This window comes from Chiloscyllium plagiosum, unplaced genomic scaffold (genome assembly GCF_037043375.1).
Source record: "Chiloscyllium plagiosum isolate Xiang-an unplaced genomic scaffold, Cpla_swu_hap1 HiC_scaffold_9, whole genome shotgun sequence".
NCBI lineage: Eukaryota > Metazoa > Chordata > Chondrichthyes > Orectolobiformes > Hemiscylliidae > Chiloscyllium > Chiloscyllium plagiosum.
The window spans coordinates 85,529,306-85,550,678 of NW_028270147.1; the positions used below are offsets into that span (position 1 = coordinate 85,529,306).

At 44.5% G+C, this 21,373-nt stretch overlaps 1 protein-coding gene and 1 long non-coding RNA gene across 3 annotated transcripts in view; one reads left to right on the top strand and one right to left on the bottom strand.

Annotated features, from left to right (window-relative positions):
• Positions 1 to 21,373, top strand: part of LOC148149187 (uncharacterized) — a 304,419-nt gene that overhangs the window by 35,782 nt on the left and 247,264 nt on the right. The gene's annotated exons all lie outside the window — the stretch shown is intronic.
• The window catches only part of qsox1 (quiescin Q6 sulfhydryl oxidase 1), a 123,393-nt gene continuing 103,254 nt past the window's right edge, over positions 1,235 to 21,373 (bottom strand). The window contains exons 11-13 of one of the 2 annotated variants that reach the window (XM_043699923.2): positions 20,549 to 20,737; positions 6,372 to 6,701; positions 1,235 to 5,813 (exon numbers count right to left, since the gene is read on the bottom strand). In XM_043699923.2, the coding sequence (XP_043555858.2) occupies positions 5,809 to 5,813; positions 6,372 to 6,701; positions 20,549 to 20,737 (524 nt within the window). In that variant the 3' untranslated portion in view covers positions 1,235 to 5,808. Of the gene's footprint in view, positions 6,702 to 20,548; positions 20,738 to 21,373 lie in introns of both variants that reach the window. The other variant, XM_043699922.2, reaches the window with a different exon arrangement.

Sequence of the window (21,373 nt, forward strand, 5' to 3'; positions counted from 1 at the left end):
GGTTAAGGACTCAATCAAAACAGCACTGGATGGGGAAATAAAGCACTCCAACCCCTGCTGTGCTCACCTCTCCCAAAAGGTATTGAGATTGTTGGTGGACACTACATGCTCCTTCTCCAGTGACACCCAGGCACAAACACAGCCGTGATCTCCTGTTTAGACTTGCCTTTTTCTTTTTTTTTTCCAAAAAGGAAGGCAAATTTCTCCCAGTCCAGAGAACCCTTTCTCCACCGCAGTACACTGACCGTAGCCAGTCAGCTCTGAGTCAGTCCTCAACTGAGGAGATTCTAATCTAACTCTCGCTTATATATTTTTTAAACACCCACACTGCTGCCCGACAGCTGCAGTGCTTATTTTTACCAGCACCCATGTTGTGTGTATGTGTGTGCTGTTGTAGGACACAGTGAAGAAACAAGCGCCAAAATCTTTATTCATGTTCCACCACCAGGAAGAAAAGAAACACCCGAGTGGCCAGTGACAAGCAGTGTGACTGAAAAAGTGAGGTGGGGGGGGGTGGGGTTAAATCAAACTAACAATCAGGAGGGGAAATAAAACACTCCACACCCTGCGGTGCCCACCTCTCCCTGAAAATCTCAAGGACGTTTGTAGACACTGTGTGCTCCTTCTCTAAGGACATCCGGGCCTGAATGTAACCATGGAAGAGGGGTAGGCAATCAGCCATACAGTGACAAGCAGTGCCCTCCTCATCAAAAGGCAATTCTGCGTGATCACAAAGTGAAATGGGAGAGCAGGGACTAAATCAAAATTGATTTGGAGGGGGAAAGAAAACACTCCATACCCTGTGGTGCCCACCTCTCCCTGAAAATCTCAAGACTGTTGGTGGACATTGCATGCTCTTTCTACAGGGACATCCCGGCCATGGATGTAAACACGGAAGAAGGGGCAGGCAATTAGCCATACTGACCCCCTCCACAGCCCACTGCCTGGACCTGTTTATGTCCTGTTTGGCCAGGCCCAGGAGCAGACACACAAGGAGATCCTGTGTCCGACCTTCCCCCCTCTGCATGGGGTACCCAAAGATCAGGAGGGTGAGGCTAAAGTGGGGCAACCAAAAACATAAAAGAGGTCTCCTGTTTATTCCTTTTTGTCTGACACTCCTGTTAATTTTTTTTATCTCTCCCTCACACTACCGCCAAACAGCGGTAGTGCTTATTTTTCCTCAGCACCCATGTGTGTGTGTGTGTGCAGGTGTAGGACACAGTGAAGAACAACAAGCGCGTAAATCTTTATTTATATTCCATCACCAGGAAGTGGCCAGTTGCAAGCAATGTCCTGCTCATCAAAGGGCAATGCAAGCAATTCAATAGACACTTAGATTTTTTTTTAATCAACATTCAGAGTTGCTTTGACACACCTCTATTGAAGGTGGGAATTGAACCTATGCCTTCTGGTTTATTAGTAGAGACATTACCAGAGCTCCACAAGAGCCAACAGTAAACTATGAGCGATCATAGAATTCCTACAGTCTGGAAACAGGCCCTTCGGCCCAACAAATCCACACCGACCTTCCAAAGAGTAATCCACCCAGTCCCATTCCCCTACCCTATTATCCTCTTTTTACCTCTGACTAATGCAACTAACCTACACATCCCTGAACACTATGGGCAATTTACCATGGCCAATGCACATCTTTGGATTGTGGGAGGAAACCAGAGTACCCTGAGGAAACCCACGCAGACATGGGGAGAATGTGCAAACTCCACACAGACTGTCACCTGAGGCTGGAATTGAACTCAGGTCCCTGGTGCTGCGAGGCAGCAATGCTAACCACTGAGCCATCATGCCAAGTCATCTGACTGAACAAATTCTTGAGCTACATCACATGACATCCAGTCAACTAGCCTGATTCTCTCCATACTACAGAAAACAAAAGGGTCAAAGAGAATTTAAAGACAAAAAAAAAGTTATCTTTCCACATTTGATTATTCATTTAGGTCGCTCGCAACATTTATTCGGCAGGTTAACATTTTTTAATTCCAGGAGACTCCTGGATAATATACTGGAGGGTTGGATACCAGAGTGGGAATAAGCACACAGAGAGAGGAGACTGACATGCTGCTAGTGGGTGTGAAAAAAGGAACTGCTTAACATTCTGCCGGAGCTTGGGAAGAAGTCATCTCTGAAACATCAATGTACCCCTTCCCTTGGCATGATATCCACTTAGGCGAAATTGACGTCTGCAGATGCTGGAGATTAGAATTGAGAGTTTGGTGCTGGAGAAGCACAGCAGGTCAGAAATGAGGTTCTTGATGAAGGGCTTTTGCCCGAAACGTTGATTTTCCTGCTCCTCCGATGCTGCCCGAGCTGCTGTGCTTTTCCAGCACCACACTCTCATGCTGCCCACTTATACCATTTTGTATTTTTCTGTTCAAATTCAAATGAACAGGATTGGGAAGGGAAGGTTTCTACTCCAGCAGTAAATGTTTCATATAAAGGCATAGTCCAAACAGCTAATTTTCTGATAGCCCAGTGTTTTATGAAATAAAATACCAGATATATGAATGGCATTTATCTGATGTAGAAAAGGCAGCAAGATTGCTTCAGATTACTTACTTGGCCTAGAGTCTAGGCAAGGTCAGAGGTCACATGACACCAGATTATAGTGCAACAGGTTTACTTGAAATGGGGGTGGGGGTCGGGGAGGGTCAATAAAGTGTGGTGCTGGAAAAAGCACATCAGGTCAGGCAGCATCCGAGGAGCAGGAGAGTCGACATTTCAGGCAGGATCCTTCATCAAGAATGTGGAGGGGGAAGGGGGCTGAGAGATAAATAGGGGGTGGGGGTAGGGCTGGGGGGAAGGTAGCTGGGAACGCGATAGGTGAAGGCAAGTGGGAGGTGATGGTGATAGATCAGCGGGGAGGTTGGAGCGAATAGGTGGGACAAGTCAAGAGGGCAGTGTCGAGTTGGAGGGGAACCCCCACCCCATCCCAGATCCAAGCCTCCAACCCAGCATCGCCCTCTTGACCTGTCCTACCTGTCCATCTACCTTCCCACCTATCCACTCCATTCTCCCCACTGACCTATCAACATCACCCCTCACCCTGCATTTACCCATTGCCTTCACAGCTACCTCCTGTCCCCAATGCCACCCCCCCATTTATCTCTCAGCATCCTTCCCCCCACCCGCCCACCCCCCCTCCTGACGAAGGGCTTATGCCTGAAACGTTGACTCCCCTGCTCCTCGGATGCTGCCCTGACCTGCTGCGCTTTTACAGCACCACACTTTATCGACTCTGACTCTCCAGCATCTGCAGTCCTCTTTATCTGCAGGTTTAATTTGAAATTACAAGCTTTCGGACCATTGCCCCTTCGTCAGGTGAAAACTTTACCTGATGAAGGGCCAGCATCCCGAAAGCTTGTGATTTCAAATAAACCTGGTGTCGTGTGACTTCTGATCTTGCTCATCCTGATTCAACATTGACACCTCCACATCAAAGTCTATGCAGTTCAAGAAGACACTTTGTATACATCATGACCAGAAGGTACCGCAAGGCACCTTCATGGTCAATTAAGGACTATTTTGGAGCACTGCTTTAACACTGGAAACATACACTGGGTAATAATTTACATCGGAGTGCTGCACACATCTTTATGCTGCACACACAAGTAAAACAATACTTGTTCAACAGAGGTCCCAACATCTCGCAGTGTAGCTTCTTCACCAATGCGCCTCCATCAGTTTTAGGAGTTGGGGCTGGTAGTGGGAAAGCAGATACAAACTGCAGGAATCCATCGAGGAATGAATTAGCCATTTTTATTTTAAAATGTTAATCCATTACCTTAACTTATGACTCCCCCTTCCCTCTTGTGTTTAACACTAAAGAACCACATTCAAAACTATCTCTCTCTCAGGCAGGCAAGTGCATTTGATATATTAGTGACACCAGGAAATGATAGCGGGGCCAAAGGCAGCTGTGAGGCTTGTTTTCAAATTCATTGATCATTGTGAGAGGAGTAATGGTGCAATCAATAAGCAATCACTTGAAGATGAATAGGAGATCCTGGTTTGAGAGGTGTCCTCCTGCTCTTGTTTCGAGATGCACTGGCATTTTTGTTCATTCCCAATACCTGCTGCAGTATCCTAGCGTTCACATTGGAATACAATGAAGCTGTCACTTGAAGCTACAGTGAAAGACAAAGAATCTGCGGACAAAATTGTCCATTTGTAAGTGGTTGCTGCTGCTGTCAGAGTACAAGGCAGGGTTGGAGAGCCATGTCTGTAACTTGCCCCTGTCCCAAAACAAATGCTCTCTGTACCGAAAATCATTTAGTAACATCATTTTAGAAACACCATTTATGACAGAAGTATCACTTTTCTCAGAAGAACTTTTAGAATGCCTTTCACAACTTCACGATATGTCAAAGCAATAATGGCCAATGACATTTTCATTTTGCGTAAAACCGGATGACGTCCGACAACCAATTTAAATTCTGCAAGATCCCACAGATAACATTGATACAACAAACAGATACCTATGACTGTATAATTTGTTTTCCTGTTGGTGAAGTAGCCCGCCACTGCACTTTCTTGAATGTAGTAATGGGGTCCATTGCATTCATCTTTGGGGCGCAGACCAGACTTCAGTTCAACCTCTCACCTGAAAGAAAATCTCTCCGACAGTGCATAAGTCTCTCAGTACTGCACTGACGTTCCAACCTGGATTATGGGCCCAAGTTTTTGGAGGGCAAACTGAATTGACAATCTTAGAGATGAAGAGACAAGAGCCTTGAACCATGTCCGACATCCCAATAAACAGATGTGAAAAAAGAATCACTCCCCAGGTCTTCTCTCTTCCTCTCCCATTATATGTATGTGGCTAGTAAACGTTTGTACTCACGTGAATGCGGTGTTGCAATCTCGGTCAGACATGTCTTCTCAAAAACCAACAACATCAACAAAAAACAAAATCACTCTTAATGCACAGAGCTCTATTTGAAGGCCCAAAACTTTGTCCAACTTCAGTTCATTGCCAATGACCACTTAATGCTTTTCAGCTCCAACTTCAAAACAAAAGGAAAAATTCACCCTACCCCCCCCTACTCCCCTCCCCATAAGCTGCAAGATCGACATCCACCAGATGTTCCAATGTGCAGGTAAAGTATTGGCACTTGGTGAGGTTTTAGCCTCTTAAATCAAGCTTCTGCTATGAAATTGCCTCCTAAGACAAGAACGGAGCAATGTGAAATTAGGGATACAAAATGTGCTACTTATGTGGGATTATCTGCCCAGTTCACCATGCTAATGAACAAGGTGATTGCCAAGAAGGGATTCTTGGTTTGCTCTTTAGATATGCTTTAAAAGTTGTCCCTTGAAAAGTTTCGCTTTGACTTAGCTATTCCTAGGGAAAAGTGTGGTCAGTTGCCTCCCCATGCTCAACTTTCCCATTGACATTCCCCTGAGTAATTGAACAGGCCTGGAAACAGGGACACTGAAGCCTGGCCTGATAGATCCTTGGTAGGATAGGCTTTCAAATGAGAGGTTTATCAGACTCAACTTTGGTGAATTTACAGGAGCTAAGCCTTGCACTAAGTCGATTTCTTTTTCAACAGCAATCCCTTCAAAGAGCAGCGCGACACTACTGGAGAGACAGACATTCAGATATGGATTTTTTTTTAAAAGCTGGAGATAACACAGATTAATTGCAATCTGCTAAATTTAGTGCTCCTTATTGTGCAATCACATGACCATAATTGTATAAGAGATCCGAAGAAAATATGTTCACCCCACATACAGTTAAGTGACATTCCAAATTGTTTTTATGTCAAGGGCTTCTTCATCTATATACAGTTAATCTGAGGAGAGAAAAAAAAACAAAAAGTTACTTCAGTCCCTGTGACCTACATAGTCCATGCATTCATTCCATCATTTCTTTCCAATGCTACATGCTACTCCTAATCAGGAGGATGCAAAGCTGTTTTTCCATTTCCGCCAACGAAACCTCATTTTGAAATAGAGGTACATGGACAGCAGGCACAGAGAGGACAGGAGGTACAGCAGCACACAAAGGCTGAGGTCTGTACGGGACAGACTCCTTCCCAGCATGCTCAGCCAATTAGGCCTGGCTATGGCTCCAAGATGCCTGCCCTCGATTGCTCGTTTCTGCAATCTCGACTGAAGCAAGGCATGGTTGAGTGACTCTGAGTCATCAATGGACTGTAGGTGCAGTTGTGATCTGCGGAGTCCCTCATTCATTTGGCCCTCCCTCTGATTTTCAGCCCTCTGCTTCAAAGCTTGGCTTTTGTACTGCTCATTCACAAATAAGTCTAAGTCCACAATATCGTCTTCTTCTCTCCTGGATATTTGCTTTCCCTTAATGAAAGTCCTCTTTTGACTCCCTTCCCTTCTTATACCTGTGATGGTTCTGGAGATCTCATCATTTTTTGGTGGCTCCTCTGTCATTTCTTCTTCCTCACCCTCGTCTTCGTTCTCCTCTTCTTTTAGTGGCACCTTCTGTTGGCCCTGCTGAATTTCTTCCTTTGGTTTCTGTTTCCTCAGTAGTTCCTGCTCCCCTTCCAGGTAACTGTAATCAATGTTCTGAGTTGAATAGTGGGTCTTGAGAAATGTTAGCACTTCGTCTCTAACCCACATGTGCTCTCCACTGTGTGCACTGTGACATTCTGTACACATATCTGGAGGTGGCCATTGGAGCTTTGGGAATTTTGGATCTTCAGTGTCTGCACCTGAGGGCATAAAAGCAATAACATTCAATTGAATATACAGCGTAATATTCCAAGCTTGCATTGACCAGTAAAATGTATCTGGCTCCTTCCTGAGACAACATTAAGTACTGTTTGATGTTCTGTTCTCCATGTTGAAAGTTGGATTTTGAAGTCCTGGAGAAATTGAAAAGAAAAAGGATAAGGACGTTGCTAGAATTGAAAGCATCCGGAAGCACTTTAGAAACTGTGACCCTTCTCTCTGGAAACGTGAAGATGAGTGGGAAGGCTGCAGCCTTGTGGTATTGTCTCTAGACTGCTAATTCAGAGGCCCAGCCCAATGCTCTGGTGAAATGGGTTCAAATTACACCTTGGCAGATGGTGAAATGCAAACTCAATAAACCATTGGAATTGGAAAGACTGACCCAATGGTGATCATGCAACTACTGCCAACTTGTCGTAAAAACCCATCCGGTTCATTAATGTCCTTCAGGGAAGGAAATCTACCATTCTTATGTGGTCTGGCCTATATGTGTCTCTAGACACACAGCAATGTAATTGTTTCTTAACTGCATACTAGACAATCAATGCCAGCCTTGGCAGTGCCATCTCATGAACGCATTAACAAAAGGGTTGGACCTAATAAAGGGTGTACCTCTTTATACAGAGAGAGTGGTTAAAGCTAACAGGATTGGCACATTATGGAGAGGCTCCTTGGACACATTAGGAAAAAGAAACTACAAGGATCTAAGGGAAAGCTAAGACAAAGGGAATTTGAGTGGCAAAAGATTTGTGTGTGGTACACACACTGGTAGTTGGGCTGAATGGCCTGCTGCTGTGCTCTATATTTTAGCAATTCCATCCAAGAATATAGGCTGATCCCATGATGACTGACCAAGATGGACTGCAGAACAGTATTCTTCCAATGGTTAACAAGGATTTAGAGTGAGATGACTTTGGTTAATCCCAGAGAGGTGTGAAGTGGGCTGCAGCTTCACAGCACAAGAATGTACTGAAATCTGGCTCAAACATATTCTATAACCTCTTCCATTTGAAATTGTAGAAAGCTGAAGATTGCTGGACTGATTTTAGGCATAAAATGGAAGTGGAAAATCGAGGGAGAAAGTCACCCACTCATAGTTGGAGGCCTCACTGCAATACTTGTCAAGAAGGGACGGAGTTCAGTCACTACCACATTTTCAGAAACAAATTGGGATGAGAGGACTAATTAACATAAGTAGATAAGGTTAAAATAACACAGCTAAGACCCCAATGCGATTTTCCTGTTAATCAGCATTGCCAAAGCTAATTCAGCAAACTTTGCCTGTACAGATCTTGAGGAGCCACTTAAAAAGCTCTTTGGTTGCCGTGAGGTGAAGTCCAAAGTAGATCTGGCACTTATTTACCCTCCTTTCTCAGAGGTTTTGAGTCATTAGTAAAAGGAAGGATGCAGAGAGATAATTTAAAGTGCAACAATTCTAAAGAAAGTGCAGAAATAAAAGGAACCAGGGTGTAGTTGTACATAAATCACAAAAAAGAGGCAGGGCAGATGTGAAAGTGGTTAACAAAGCTTTCATTAAACTGGCTTTCGAAATAGGAGCATAGAATAGAAAATCGCAGCAATTAGGTTAAAGTTGTTCAAAGTATGGACTTGGACAAACTTCTGGGCATGACATTTTAGGAAGGATGTGAACATTAGAGAGAGGAGAATTCTTTTGGGAATGGGAAACTTCAATTACACAGACTGACTGGAGAAAACTGGGATTATTCTCCTCAGAGAAGAAAAGGTTACAAGGAAATTTGGTCGCCCTGCTCAAAATCATGAGGCTCTTGGACAGAATACATAGGACGAAACATCCCATTCATGGAAGGATCAAGGACAAGAGGACGCAGATTTAAAGTAATTGGAAAAACAAGTGATATGGAAAAAAAAATCTTTTCACAGCAAGTGGTTAGGATATGAAATTCTCTGACTGATAGTATGGTGCAGGCATGATCAATCAAGCTGTTCCATGAGAAGTGATCTTACCGAAACACACAAACTCTTGAATGGAGCTGACAGGGAAGAGAATGAAAGAACGTTTTCCCTTGTGGGAGAGACCAGAACTTTGACACACAATTTAAAAAGTAGTCTCCCATGGACATAAGAAGAATTTCTTTCTCCAAGAGGGTGTGATCTGTAGAATTCTCTCCCCAGGAAGCAGTGGAGGGGAGGCCATTAAGGCTGAGTTATTTAGATTCTTGATAAGTAAGGGAGCTAAAAGGTTTAAGAGGTGGGCAGAAAGATGGAGTAAGGGCCGAATCAGATCAGCCATGATCCTACTGAATGGTGGAGCAGGCCTGAGGGGCTGAATGGCCTAATCTTGCTCCTAATGAGATGTTGACATTCCAGTGATAAAACTGAAGGAGCAGCTGGTTTTGAAAGAATGTGGCATCTCAGTAAAGCAATGTTATTAAAAGTGGAATTACATTCCTATTGCATCAATTCAAAGTAGTTCTGCTGATGTATGGACACAGGTACAACAGAACTATTGTGAGGCAGGATTTAGGTGAGTGTCAGGAGCTTGTAGTAAACATGGAATGGGCATGAAGCAGGATTTACAAAATCATAGAATTGCTGCGATGCAGAAGGAACCAATTTACTCACTGTGTCTGCTGAACATTTTAATTAGGTCCCACCTTCCTGCCTTTCCCTGCACGTTATTTAATCATCCAGAGCCTCTTGAATGCCTCAACCGAACCTGCCTCCACCATTCCATAACTAGGCATTGTATGCAAAAAAAAACTTCCCTCACCTCACATTTGCTTCTTCTGTAAAGTACTTTAAATCTGCGCCCTCAGGTTCTTGGTCTGTAGGGAGTGGGTTCCCTTCTACCCCTCTTGAGTTTAAGAATGATCAAATCTCCTTGGTGCCTTCTCCTTTCTGTAGAAAACAATTCCAAACTCTCCATCTCTCCTCATAACTGAAGTGCCTCATCCTTGGAGCTATTCTCATAAACCTCTCCTGAACTCCCTCTAATGCATGCATATTGAAACCACAGCGTGGCACCCAGAACTGCACCCAATGAGTTCTTGAGTGAACAGAGAACTTTTTGTCATTTCCTATTTAATATCAAAGTCAAATGTCCTAATGGCTCTTGACTAACATTGGAATGACTTGGCATTTGGATGGCATTAATTGAAGTTCTGAAACATGTGGGCATTGATAAGGTATTGACAACTGGTCTCATAGAATCATAGAGTTCAGAGAGGCAAGGAAACACATGGAACATTACTGTGCAGTACAGGTCCTTCGGCCCTCGATGTTGTGCCAACCTGTGAAACCAATCTGAAGCCCATCTAACAAATATTATTCCATTCTCGTCCACATGCCTATCCAATGACCATTTAAATGCCTTTAAAATTGGCAAGTCTACTACTGTTGCAGGCAGTGTGTTCCACGCCCCCTACTACTCTCTGAGTAAAGAACTTACCTCTGACATCTGTCCTATGTCTATCACCCCCCAATTTAAAGCTATGTCCCCTCGTGCTAGACATCGCCATCCGAAGAAAAAGGCTCTCACTGTCCAACCGATCTAACTCTCTGATTATCTTATATGTCTCAATTAAGTCACCTCTCAACCTTCTTCTTTCTAATGAAAACAGCCTCAAGTCCCTCAGCCTTTCCTTGTTAAGACCTTCCCTCCATACCAGGCAACATCCCTGCGGTCTATAATGCGGTGACCAGAACTGTATGCAATATTCTAAGTGCGGCTGCACCAGAGTTTTGTACAGCTGCAGCATGACCTCATGGTTCCAAAATTCAATCCCTTTACCAATAAAAGCTAACACACTATATACCTTCTTAATAACCCTATCAACCTGGGTGGTAACTTTTAAGGATCTATGTACCTGGATATTGAGATCTCTCTGCTCATCTACATGACCAAGAATCTTACCATTAGCCCAGTACTCTTTATTCCTGTTACACCTTCCAAAGTGAATCACCTCATGCGTTTCCACATTAAACTCCATTTGCCACCTCTCAGCCCAGGTTTGCAGCTTATCTATGTCCCTCTCTAACCTACAATCATCCTTCGTCACTATCCACAACTCTACCGACTCTTAGTGTCATCTGTAAATTTACTAACCCATCCTTCTATGCCCTCATCCAGGTCATTTATAAAAATGACAAACAGCAGTGAACCCAAAACAGATCCTTGTACACCACTAGTAACTGAACTCCAGGATGAATATTTTCCATCATGATGAACAGTAGGACCAGGAAGCACTGAGGATCAGAGGATCCTGATGTGCATGTACATCAGTCCCTTTAGGTATTAGGGCAGATGGATAAAATGGTTTAGAAGATGCATGGTATACTTGTCTTTATTATAGATTAGATTAGATGCTCTATGGTGTGGAAACAGGCCCAACCAGTCCACACTGACCCTCCGAAGAGTAACCCACCCAGACCCATTTCCCTCTGAATGATGCACCTAAAATTATGGGCAATTTAGCACGGCCAATTCACCTGACCTGCACATCTTTGTGACTGTGAGAGGAAACCGGAGCACTCGGAGGAAACCCACGCAGACACGGGGAGAATGTGCAAACCCTACACAGACAGTCACCAAGGCTGGAATCGAACCTGGGACACCAGTGCTGTGAGGCAGCAGTGCTAACCGCTGAGCCACTGTGCCGCCCTTGAGGCATAGAATTTAAGAGCAGAGAGATTATGCTGGAAATGTATAAAATGTTGGTTAGGCCACAGTCAGAGTACTGTGTACAGTTCTGGAATCCACATTATAGGAGGGATGTGATAGCACTGGAAAGGGTGCAGAAGATTTACTGGTGATGTTGGTTGGGTTGGAGAACTTCAGTAATGAAGAGAGTTTGGACCGACTGTAGTTATGCTTTTTCGAGCAGAGGGGATTGACAGGAAAAGACTGAGCACAACAGAATTATAAGCGGATTTAGAGAGGGCAAACAGGAAGAAACTTTTCCCATTGGCGGAGGGATCAATAATCAGGTACATAGATTAGATTTTTTAGATTAGATTCCCTACAGTGTGGAAACGGGCCCTTCAGCCCAACCAGTCCACACCGACCCTCCGAAGAGTAACCCACCCAGACCCATTTCCCTCCTTAGAATAGTTAGGGAGCTGTTTTTGGTCAGTGTGGGCCAAAGGTTCTTTATCTGTTCTGCAGATCTCTATGGTTCTATGATGCTCTTTGGCCCATCCAATCTGCACTAAAATAAAAACAGTTCTAGATCTACATTCGTCCCAGTTTCCAGTAACCTCATGGAGTGTTATTCTATAAGTGTGTGCCGGGCTTAGAACTGTGTCACCAGTATAAGAACATAGAACAGTACAGCACAGTACAGGCCCTTTGGCCCTCGATGTTGTGCCAACCTTTTATCCTAGTCTAAGATCAAACTAACCTACATACCCTACGTTTTACTATCATCCATGTGCCTATCCAAGAGTTGCTTAAATGTCCCTAATGTATCTGACTCTACTACCACCACTGGCAGTGCATTCCACGCACCCATCACTCTGTGCAAAGATCCTACCCCTGACATCTCCCCTAAACCTTCCTCCAATCACCTTAAAATTATGCTCCCTCATGATAGCCATTTCCACTCTGGGAAAAAGTCTCTGGCTATCCATTCTACCTATGCCTCTCATCGTCTTGTACACCTCTATCAAGTCACCTCTCATCCTTCTTCACTCTAGTGAGAAACGTCCTAGTCCATCAACCTTTCTGTATAAGACATGCCCTTCAGACTAGACAGCATCCTGGTAAAACCCTCTCTAAAGCTTCCACATCTTTCCTATAAAGAGGTGACCAAAACTGAACACAAGTGTGGTCTAACCAGAGATTAGTAGAGCTGCAGCATAACCTCCCGGCTCTTAAACTCAATTCCCTTGCTAATGAAAGCCAACACACCATATGCTTTTTAACAACCCTATCAACTTGGATGGCAACTTTGAGGGATCTATGGAAGTGGACCCCAAGATCCCTCTGTTCCTCCACACTATGAACAATCCTGCTTTTAACCCTGTAATCTACATTCAAATTCATCCTTCCAAAATGAATATTACAATGCCTCCCAAGGCTGGTTCTTGGAAATCTCATACAAACCACTTTAACACAGTGCCACCATATTGTGCCCTTACTGCCACACCTTCATGATACCAGGCATCGGACCTACTGCCACCGTTCACAGGTTAAATCTTTTAGGTATTTACTGACCCCCTTGTTAGTCAATATATTTCAATTACCATAACATCTGATGACAGAGAAAGAAAGACAAGTATAGACAACATAGTGACAGCTGACTCTCACTATAATGTGGCACTTGGGACTCTGCCAGATAACAAGCAGGAGTGATGGACTCAGGGATAGTGAGTCTGCTGAGACTTTGGAGCTCAACTGCTCTGCGCTCTTTGATGGATGGCTGAACAGTTAAAAGCTCTACTGCTAACAAGGCAGATTGACTGGACACTTCATTAATGGGTTAACAGTCTGGATAGTAAGAGCTTCTGATCACACAGGCCTCTCAATGCTTTTGCATACAAAGCCATCTGCTGCTTAAAACTCTACGATACATTGGACTTTCAACAAAAGACCCTGTGTTTCCAATTATTGAATAAGATTCTCCTCAGCTTTCAGCATTTAACAGAACAGCCTATCCATCAGTAATACTTGTTGACGTAAACTTCCAACGTTGAGCAGCAGATGCTAAATATAGACATTAATAAATGTTGCAACACAGAAATTGATATTCCGAAACACAATTACTTACACTGTTCCCATATCTCTTTATCCTTTCTCAACAAATTCAATCAAACCTTGAAAACTGACATGATTTCTAACCTGCTTTCATCTCCCATGGACATGTATATAGTTAAGCATCTCTTGACTTGCAGCACCCAGGTAGTTAGGGTGCCTCTCAGTTGGCAAGACTTGAAATTGGGTACCTATTTCCAAATCTGTTGTGGTTCAATGGATAGCAGTCTCACCTGTCCATCAGCCACTCTAGTGCAGTAGTAAGTGGACACACACTTTGAGACATGGGGTTGTTTGAATAAGACGTTGACTAGAGGCCAGACAAGTTCATGGCTACATTTCAAAGGAAGTAGGGAGCCTTATCTGATACCTAGGTGAACTATCGACCCTTCGATCAACTACTAAAAAGACAATCCTGTCAGTAAATCACTGCTGCTGGTATAAGCCTGCTGTGCAGAAATTGGTTACATTGTTTCCCAATATTACAAAGTGGCTATGCTTTGACAGTACTTCATTAGTTGCAAAATATCATAGGACATCCTATGGAACTGAAAGGTGGTATACAAATGTAACTTTTTGCAGCAGTGCCTTCGTAAACTTTAATACCGTGCAAGCATCTATAACACCTAAGCCTAAACAGTGAGATGTGAGAGTTGCAGCTCATAAAAACAAAAAACCCTGCAAGTCTTAGTGTTTGTTTCTTAAAAGTATAAAAGGAAAACTGGCATTGAGGTTTCACTGTTGAGTTACTGTAAAATCCTACTTGTGTTTAGGGGTGTTCTCCACAACAGGAATAGAAACAAATGGAAAATTTATAGTGGCCCTCAAGAGGTGTCAAACATCCCTCTTAAAACAAAACAATTCCCATTTTGTTCATTCGTAACTTACTTGAGAATTTTTCTAATGCTCATGAATAAATCCATCACCCTGTGGGACCCACGTTTCCACTATATCCTGCCTCTTGATAAACGGTCCTGTTCCATTTATTGCCAAACATAATGTGAGTTCCCTCCCACCCTGGAGTGTTCAATACAACCCCCTTTTTATGAAGGGACAAGGGGACAGCTGCTCCCTTCTCTCTAGAGTCTAATACACCCTTCACGACACTGAATCCTTGTGTCACTCACTTGGTCCCTGGCCAAACCAACCCTTTCAGGAGCGCGAGTCTTGTGCATTTAACAGGGATGAGTGATTGACACAACCAACCAGCCTCAACTGTTGTACTCTCTGGAATTGCTGAAGGAGAGATAGAGTCTGAAAGCCAGGAGACTGCAAGTCCCAGTGATGCATTTGAGTAATCAATGCAAATGTGATGGCTTGTGGGTCTTTCCCGACTAACAGGCCACCGCATTTAGCCCATCAGCTGCAGTGACAGGTCACCTTCAAAGTAAAGTTCACGATCTTTGTTGGCAGTTGCTTTCTTTACAAGGGCGTGACCTCCTTATCCCCGGCAGGATCTTGAAATGAAGTGCCCTTGGGGCTAGTGCGTTGTTAAACAGGGCTTCGTGATGAGGGGTGAACAGGACAGAGTCATTTTAACTTAACCCAACCACTGAGAAATTGTTGGGAGTAGTGACCTTATGTAAGCATTGAGGTACCATCATCACTGAAGTAAGGGTCTAGGCCCCAGTTCAGAACTGCTATGGAACTCCAGATCTCTCAGTGCAGAACGACAAAGTGATTAGATATTGGTCCATTGCAGTGTCTGCCTGTTGGGATTTGGTCAACACTGTGCTTTGTTTTACTGTCAAACAGCCAGTACTCAAATTGCAGTCTGACCTTATAATGGATTACATAAGATTAGGCAGGGTATAAGGCACAGAAACAGACCATTCAGCCCAAATCAGTCCACGCTAGTATTTTTGCTCCACTTCAGCCTCAGCTCATTTTGCTTCAGTTAAATCTTTTACTGTAAACATCTATTCCCTTGTCCCACATGCTTGTCTAGCCTGTCCTTAAATGCATCCAAATCATTTGCCTCAACCACTCCCCGTGGTACTGAATTCTATTTCATTCTTATTTTTATATGAGGGACTACTTCTGAATTCTCAACATATATCCTAGGGTGACTACCTTAACATGAACATATTAAGGATAGTCACTTGGGTGAAGTAGTTGGGGAGTGAAGATGGTGGGTAGTTGTAATCTTTCAGAGGTGGTGAGGGGGTGGAGGAAATACTCCCAAAGGCACTCTAAAGCCTTATGGTGTGCGGCATGATTTGATCCTCTGTGGGCTGTTTCAGTCTCTTGAGGTCTTCGCACAGCCCCATCTTCTAATGGGGTTAAGGGGTAAAAGGGATTAATGTCTAGGCTCCTACATCACTCAATTATCATGAGATCCACCCTCATCCTGAAGCCCTGTCCAAAACCTAACTACTCATCTAAGTTCCTGGTTGCCAGGTAGAGGTGCAATACCAGCTCAGTCATTGGAGTTTAGTACTGAAGGGGAGCAACTCCATTTTGTTTCCTGCACTCAAAGCAACAAGAAACACACACACACACACACAGAGCAGAAGATTATCTCAATAATTTCCCCATCTTTTAGATGAATCGTTCCCAAATTTCGCTCCTGAATCACCTTGCTCTAGTTTTTACACTGTGGCCTCTAATTCTAAGTATCAGAGATGTTTTCTCTCCAAAAGGTGGATAAATATCCAGGACCTGATCAGGTGTACCCTAGAACTCAGTGGGAAGCCGGAGAAATGATTGCTGGGCCTCTTGCTGAGATATTTGTATCATCGATCGTCACATGTGAGGTGCCGGAAGACTGGAGGTTGGCTAATGTGGTGCCATTCTTTAAGAAGTGTGGGGTGGACAAGCCAGGGAACTATAGACCAGTGAGCCTGACGTCGATGGTGGGCAAGTTGTTGGAGGGAATCCTGAGGGACAGGATGTACATGTATTTGGAAAGGCAAGGACTGATTAGGGATAGTCAACATGGCTTTGTACGTGAGAAATCATGTCTCACAAACTTGACTGACGTTTTTGAAGAAGTAACAAAAAGGATTGATAAGGGCAAAGTGGTAGATGTGATCTATGTGGACTTCAGTAAGGCATTCGACAATGTTCCCCATAAGAGACTAGTTAGCAAGGTTAGATCTCACGGAATAAAGGGAGAACTAGTCATTTGGTTACAGAACTGGCTCAGAGGTAGAAGACAGAGGGTGGTGGTGGAGGGTTGTTTTTCAGACTGGAGGCCTGTGACCAGTGGAGTGCCACAATGATCAGTGCTGGGCCCTCCACTTTTCATCATTTATATAAATGATTTGGATGTGAGCATAAGAGATATAGTTAGTAAGTTTGCAGATGACACCAAAAATGGAGGTATAGTGGACAGCGAAGAAGGTTACCTCAGATTACAACAGGATCTTGACCAGATGGGCCAATGGGCTGAGAAGTAGCAAATGGAGTGTAATTCGGATAAATGCGAGGTGCTGAATTTTGGGAAAGCAAATCTTAGCAGGACATTTACACTTAATGGTAAGGTCCTAGGGAGTGTTGCTGAATAAAGAGACCTTGGAGTGCAGGTTCATAGCTCCTTGAAAGTGGACTTGCAGATAGATAGGATAGTGAAGAATGCCTTTGGTATGCTTTCTTTTATTGGTCAGAGTTTTGAGTACAGGAGTTGGGAGGTCATGTTGCGGCTGTTAGGCCACTGTTGGAATATTGCGTGCAATTCTCGTCTCCTTCCTATCAGAAAGATGTTGTGAAACTTGAAAGGATTCAGAAAAGATTTACAAGCATGTTGCCAGGGTTGGATGATTTGAGCTATGGGGAGAGGCTGAACAGGCTGGGGCTGTTTTCCTTGGAGCGTCGGAGGCTGAGGGGTGACCTTATAGCGGGGCATGGATAGGATAAATAGACAAAGTCTTTTCTCTGGGGTCAGGGAGTCCAGAACTAGAGGGCATAGGTTTAGGGTGAGAGGGGAAAGATATAAAAGGTACCTGAGGGGCAACTTTTTCACGCAGAGGGTGGTACGTGTATGGAATGAGCTGCCAGAGGATGTGGTGGAGGCTGGTACAATTGCAACATTTAAAAGGCATTTGGACGGGTATATGAATAGGAAGGGTTTGGAGGGATATGGGCCGGGTGCTGGCAGGTGGGACTAGATTTGGTTGGGATATCTGGTCGGCATGGATGGGTTGGATCGAAGGGTCTGTTTCCATGCTGTACATCTCTATGACTCTATCTTATCTATGTGTTCCCCGTAACATCTTGAAAAATGCGATCAATCTTCTGAATTCCCAGGAATATAACCCTGGTTTGCATGTTGTCCCCTGATAAATTACACTTTGGAGTTCAAAATCATTCTGGTGAATCGCCTCAAAGTTGTGTACAAAAATGCTGTTACGGAAACAAATAAAGATTTGCTTTCTGGAATGGCTCAGCAATGACACCTTGAAGAGTTCTTTCAGATGCCAGGCCTTTTTAGGCAAAAGAATCGAATTACAACCCAGTCAGTCAAGTGGAAAAGTTGTACGTAAACTCTATGTAAACTGTTTAATTTGGTGTGTAATCCGTTCTCTCTATTTAGTTTCTAAAATCAAAGGATTTTAAATCAAAGGAGAACCACTCCCTCAGGAGACTATACTGGCCAATAAACCTCTCAAAGATCCCAATTGTCATTAGTGCATTTTGTGGGGTTGGGGAGGGGATCAAATTAATTGTGCTGACACTTTACAAATGGTAGGATTTCATGCTTCCTTGACCCTGAAAGATTGGAGTAAAACCGCACACTTCAAACACTCTCCCCCAGGGAGAAGCGATGCTCCATGTGCCATGTACAGACGTGCCTCCTGCCTCTCTCCAAACACCAAACTGAAGGAGGCTGCAGGAGCTAAGCAGCAGCCTGGATCCTCACTCCTGAGCCTGGTGTGCCACCAAGCTTCTGTATTTCAACAAAACACAAACCAGCCACTTCCAATTCAGTCCTTCACAAAAGACAGATCAGTTGCATTAACCCCTTAATGCTTGCAGCAAAATCAAACTGTGCTACCACAGAACATAGACTTACCATTCTGTCACCAAGATTCACAGCACTTTGACAGCAGCATGTACAGGGACAATATCACTCCCAGCACTGTCTAACCTGACAGCACCATGTTCAAGGACAGAAACAGTCCCAGCGCTGTCTAACCTGACAGCATTGTGTACAGAGACAGTAACGTTCCCAGCACTGTCTACCCTGAGACCACTGTGTACAGAGACAGTAACACTCCCAACATTGTTTAACCTGACAGAATTGTGTACTGGGACAGTTACACTCCCAGCACTCTCTAAACTGACAGACTGTGTACAGGGACAATATCACTCCTAGCACTGTCTAACCTGGCAGCACCATGTTCAAGGACAGAAACACACCCAGCACTGTCTAACCTGACAGCACCATGTACAGGGACAATAACACTCCCAGCACTGTCTAACCTGACAGCACCATGTACAGAGTCAGTAACACTCCCAGCACTGTCTAACCTGACAGCACCGTGTACAGGGACAGTAACACTCCCGCACTGTCTAACCTGACAGCATCGTGTACAGGACAGTAACACTCCCAGCACTGTCTAACCTGACAGCATCGTGTACAGGGACAGTAACAATCCCAGCACTGTCTAACCTGACAGCACCGTGTACAGGGACAGTAACACTCACAGCACTGTCTAACCTGACAGCACCATGTACCGGGACAGTAACACTCCCAGCGCTGTCCAACCTGACACCACCGTGTCCACAGACAGTTACACTCCCCGCACTGTCTAACCTGACAGCACTGTGTACAGGGACAGAAACACTCCCAGCACTGTCTAACCTGACACCACCGTGTACAGGGACAGTAACACTCCCAGCACTGTCTAACCTGACAGCACCGTGTACAGGGACAATATCACTCCTAGCACTGTCTAACCTGGCAGCACCATGTTCAAGGACAGAAACACTCACAGCGCTGTCTAACCTGACAGCATTGTGTACAGAGACAGTAACGTTCCCAGCACTGTCTACCCTGAGACCACTGTGTACAGAGACAGTAACACTCCCAACATTGTCTAACCTGACAGCATTGTGTACTGGGACAGTTACACTCCCAGCACTGCCTAACCTGACAGCATTGTGTACAGAGACAGTAAAACTACCAGCACTGTCTAACCTGACAGCATCGTGTACAGGGACAGTAACAATCCCAGCACTGTCTAACCTGACAGCACCGTGTACAGGGACAGTAACATTCCCAGCACTGTTTAACCTGACAGCATTGTGTACAGGGACAGTAAAACTACCAGCACTGTCTAACCTGACAGCATAGTGTACAGGGACAGTTACACTCCCAGCACTGTCTAACCTGACAGCACCGTGTACAGGGACAGTAACACTCCCAGTACTGTATAACCTGACAGCACCATGTACAGGGACAGTAACACTCCCAGCACTGAAGTCTCCCTTCAGTCCATATATTCCAGCTGATTGTCCTTCAGGTTTGTGCAGAATGAGCTGTCCTCAGTGCTGCCCAATCAAGCCAAGTCTTTATGTGTCAATTGAATTAATTGAAAAGAAAGGTTGCTTTCCACCCAAGTACTGTTTCATTTGCTGTGGCTGTGTGTTGAAATGAGAAGCTGTGGATAGAAGTCCTAGTCTAAAGCTTGAGCACCAAATCTCGTCAGGTACAACGTGCAGCTCTGGGAGAGTGCAGCACTGTCAGAGGTGCACTCTCTCGGACAGGAGGTTCAACAAAAGCTCCTTCTGTCCTCTCATGTAAATGTGACATTAGTTTAACGAAGAGCAAGGGGAGTTCTACGGAGTCATGGCCAGTACTTATTTCTCACCTAACATCGGTTGACAGCAAATTTTTTGAGTTGTGGGACCTGGCAGTGGGACAATCAGTTGTGTTCTTCCAACATGATAACAGACACTACCCTTCACTCAGTTTGAAAACATATGGGACATGCTGAGCTGGTGAGGCGATAAATGAAGGCCTTTGAATTCTCAAGTGTCACTTTAACCCAGACGGTGAATGGGGTTACTCAGGCAGGGCACTGTTCTAAGGTACACTAATGCATTTCTGTACATGGCCTCTGGCCACACCATCCAGCGGTTTGCTCTTACCTGCCAGCCTGTCGTTCACCCGATTGTGCCGAGACCACAGCCACAAGATGGCCTCATCAAAGCTGCTGACTTTATACATGGACTCTTGTGCCATGGCTTCGAAATGTTTGGCACAATGCCCACAGCCAAAGAAATGCTTGACATACTGTCTCATGGTGTTTAGCACCTCCAGGGGGTCGGCCTGTGTAGCTGAGGGAGAAAGGGAGGAAGAGGAAAAATGTGCTCAGTCTAAAGGCCCAGCAAGGAGTGCTAATCCCTTCCTCCCCCACTGCCCAGCAACTTCTCTGTGCCAACAGCCAGTACAGTATGTTGTGCTATAATGCAGTAGTTTCATTCTCGTGCATCCCCGTGTTCTAAGAAAATTACATAATAGCAGCACCACTTAAACAAATGGAATTGCGTTAGAACCAACCTGTGCTTTGAATTTCATGCTATAGAATAATGTCCCCAATTCATCAATTGTGTTATAGTGAATTTGCATTAACAAAATGCACATTATCACAAAACGACCTGTATGCTCTTTTGCTGGGTTTCCCTATCCATATGCCACGTGCCAGTTTAGACAGGCAACGGTGGCAGGCTAATTCTGGGAAGAGGGTAAGGGCAGCTCAAAACCAAACCCACTCCTGACCCGCCAAGGTTCAACATACTGCCAGCAGCAGTCACAGGGGAAGCAATCGTTGGTGAATTCTCATCTCTGCTGCCTCAAGGTGCTGAACTCAACTCCAATGTTCTGATGTTGGCCTGGGTCAGACCAACTCACAGCTCTCTGAACCTGAGTAACAACTGGGAAGCAAGCGTAGCGATTGATGCACTGCAGGATGC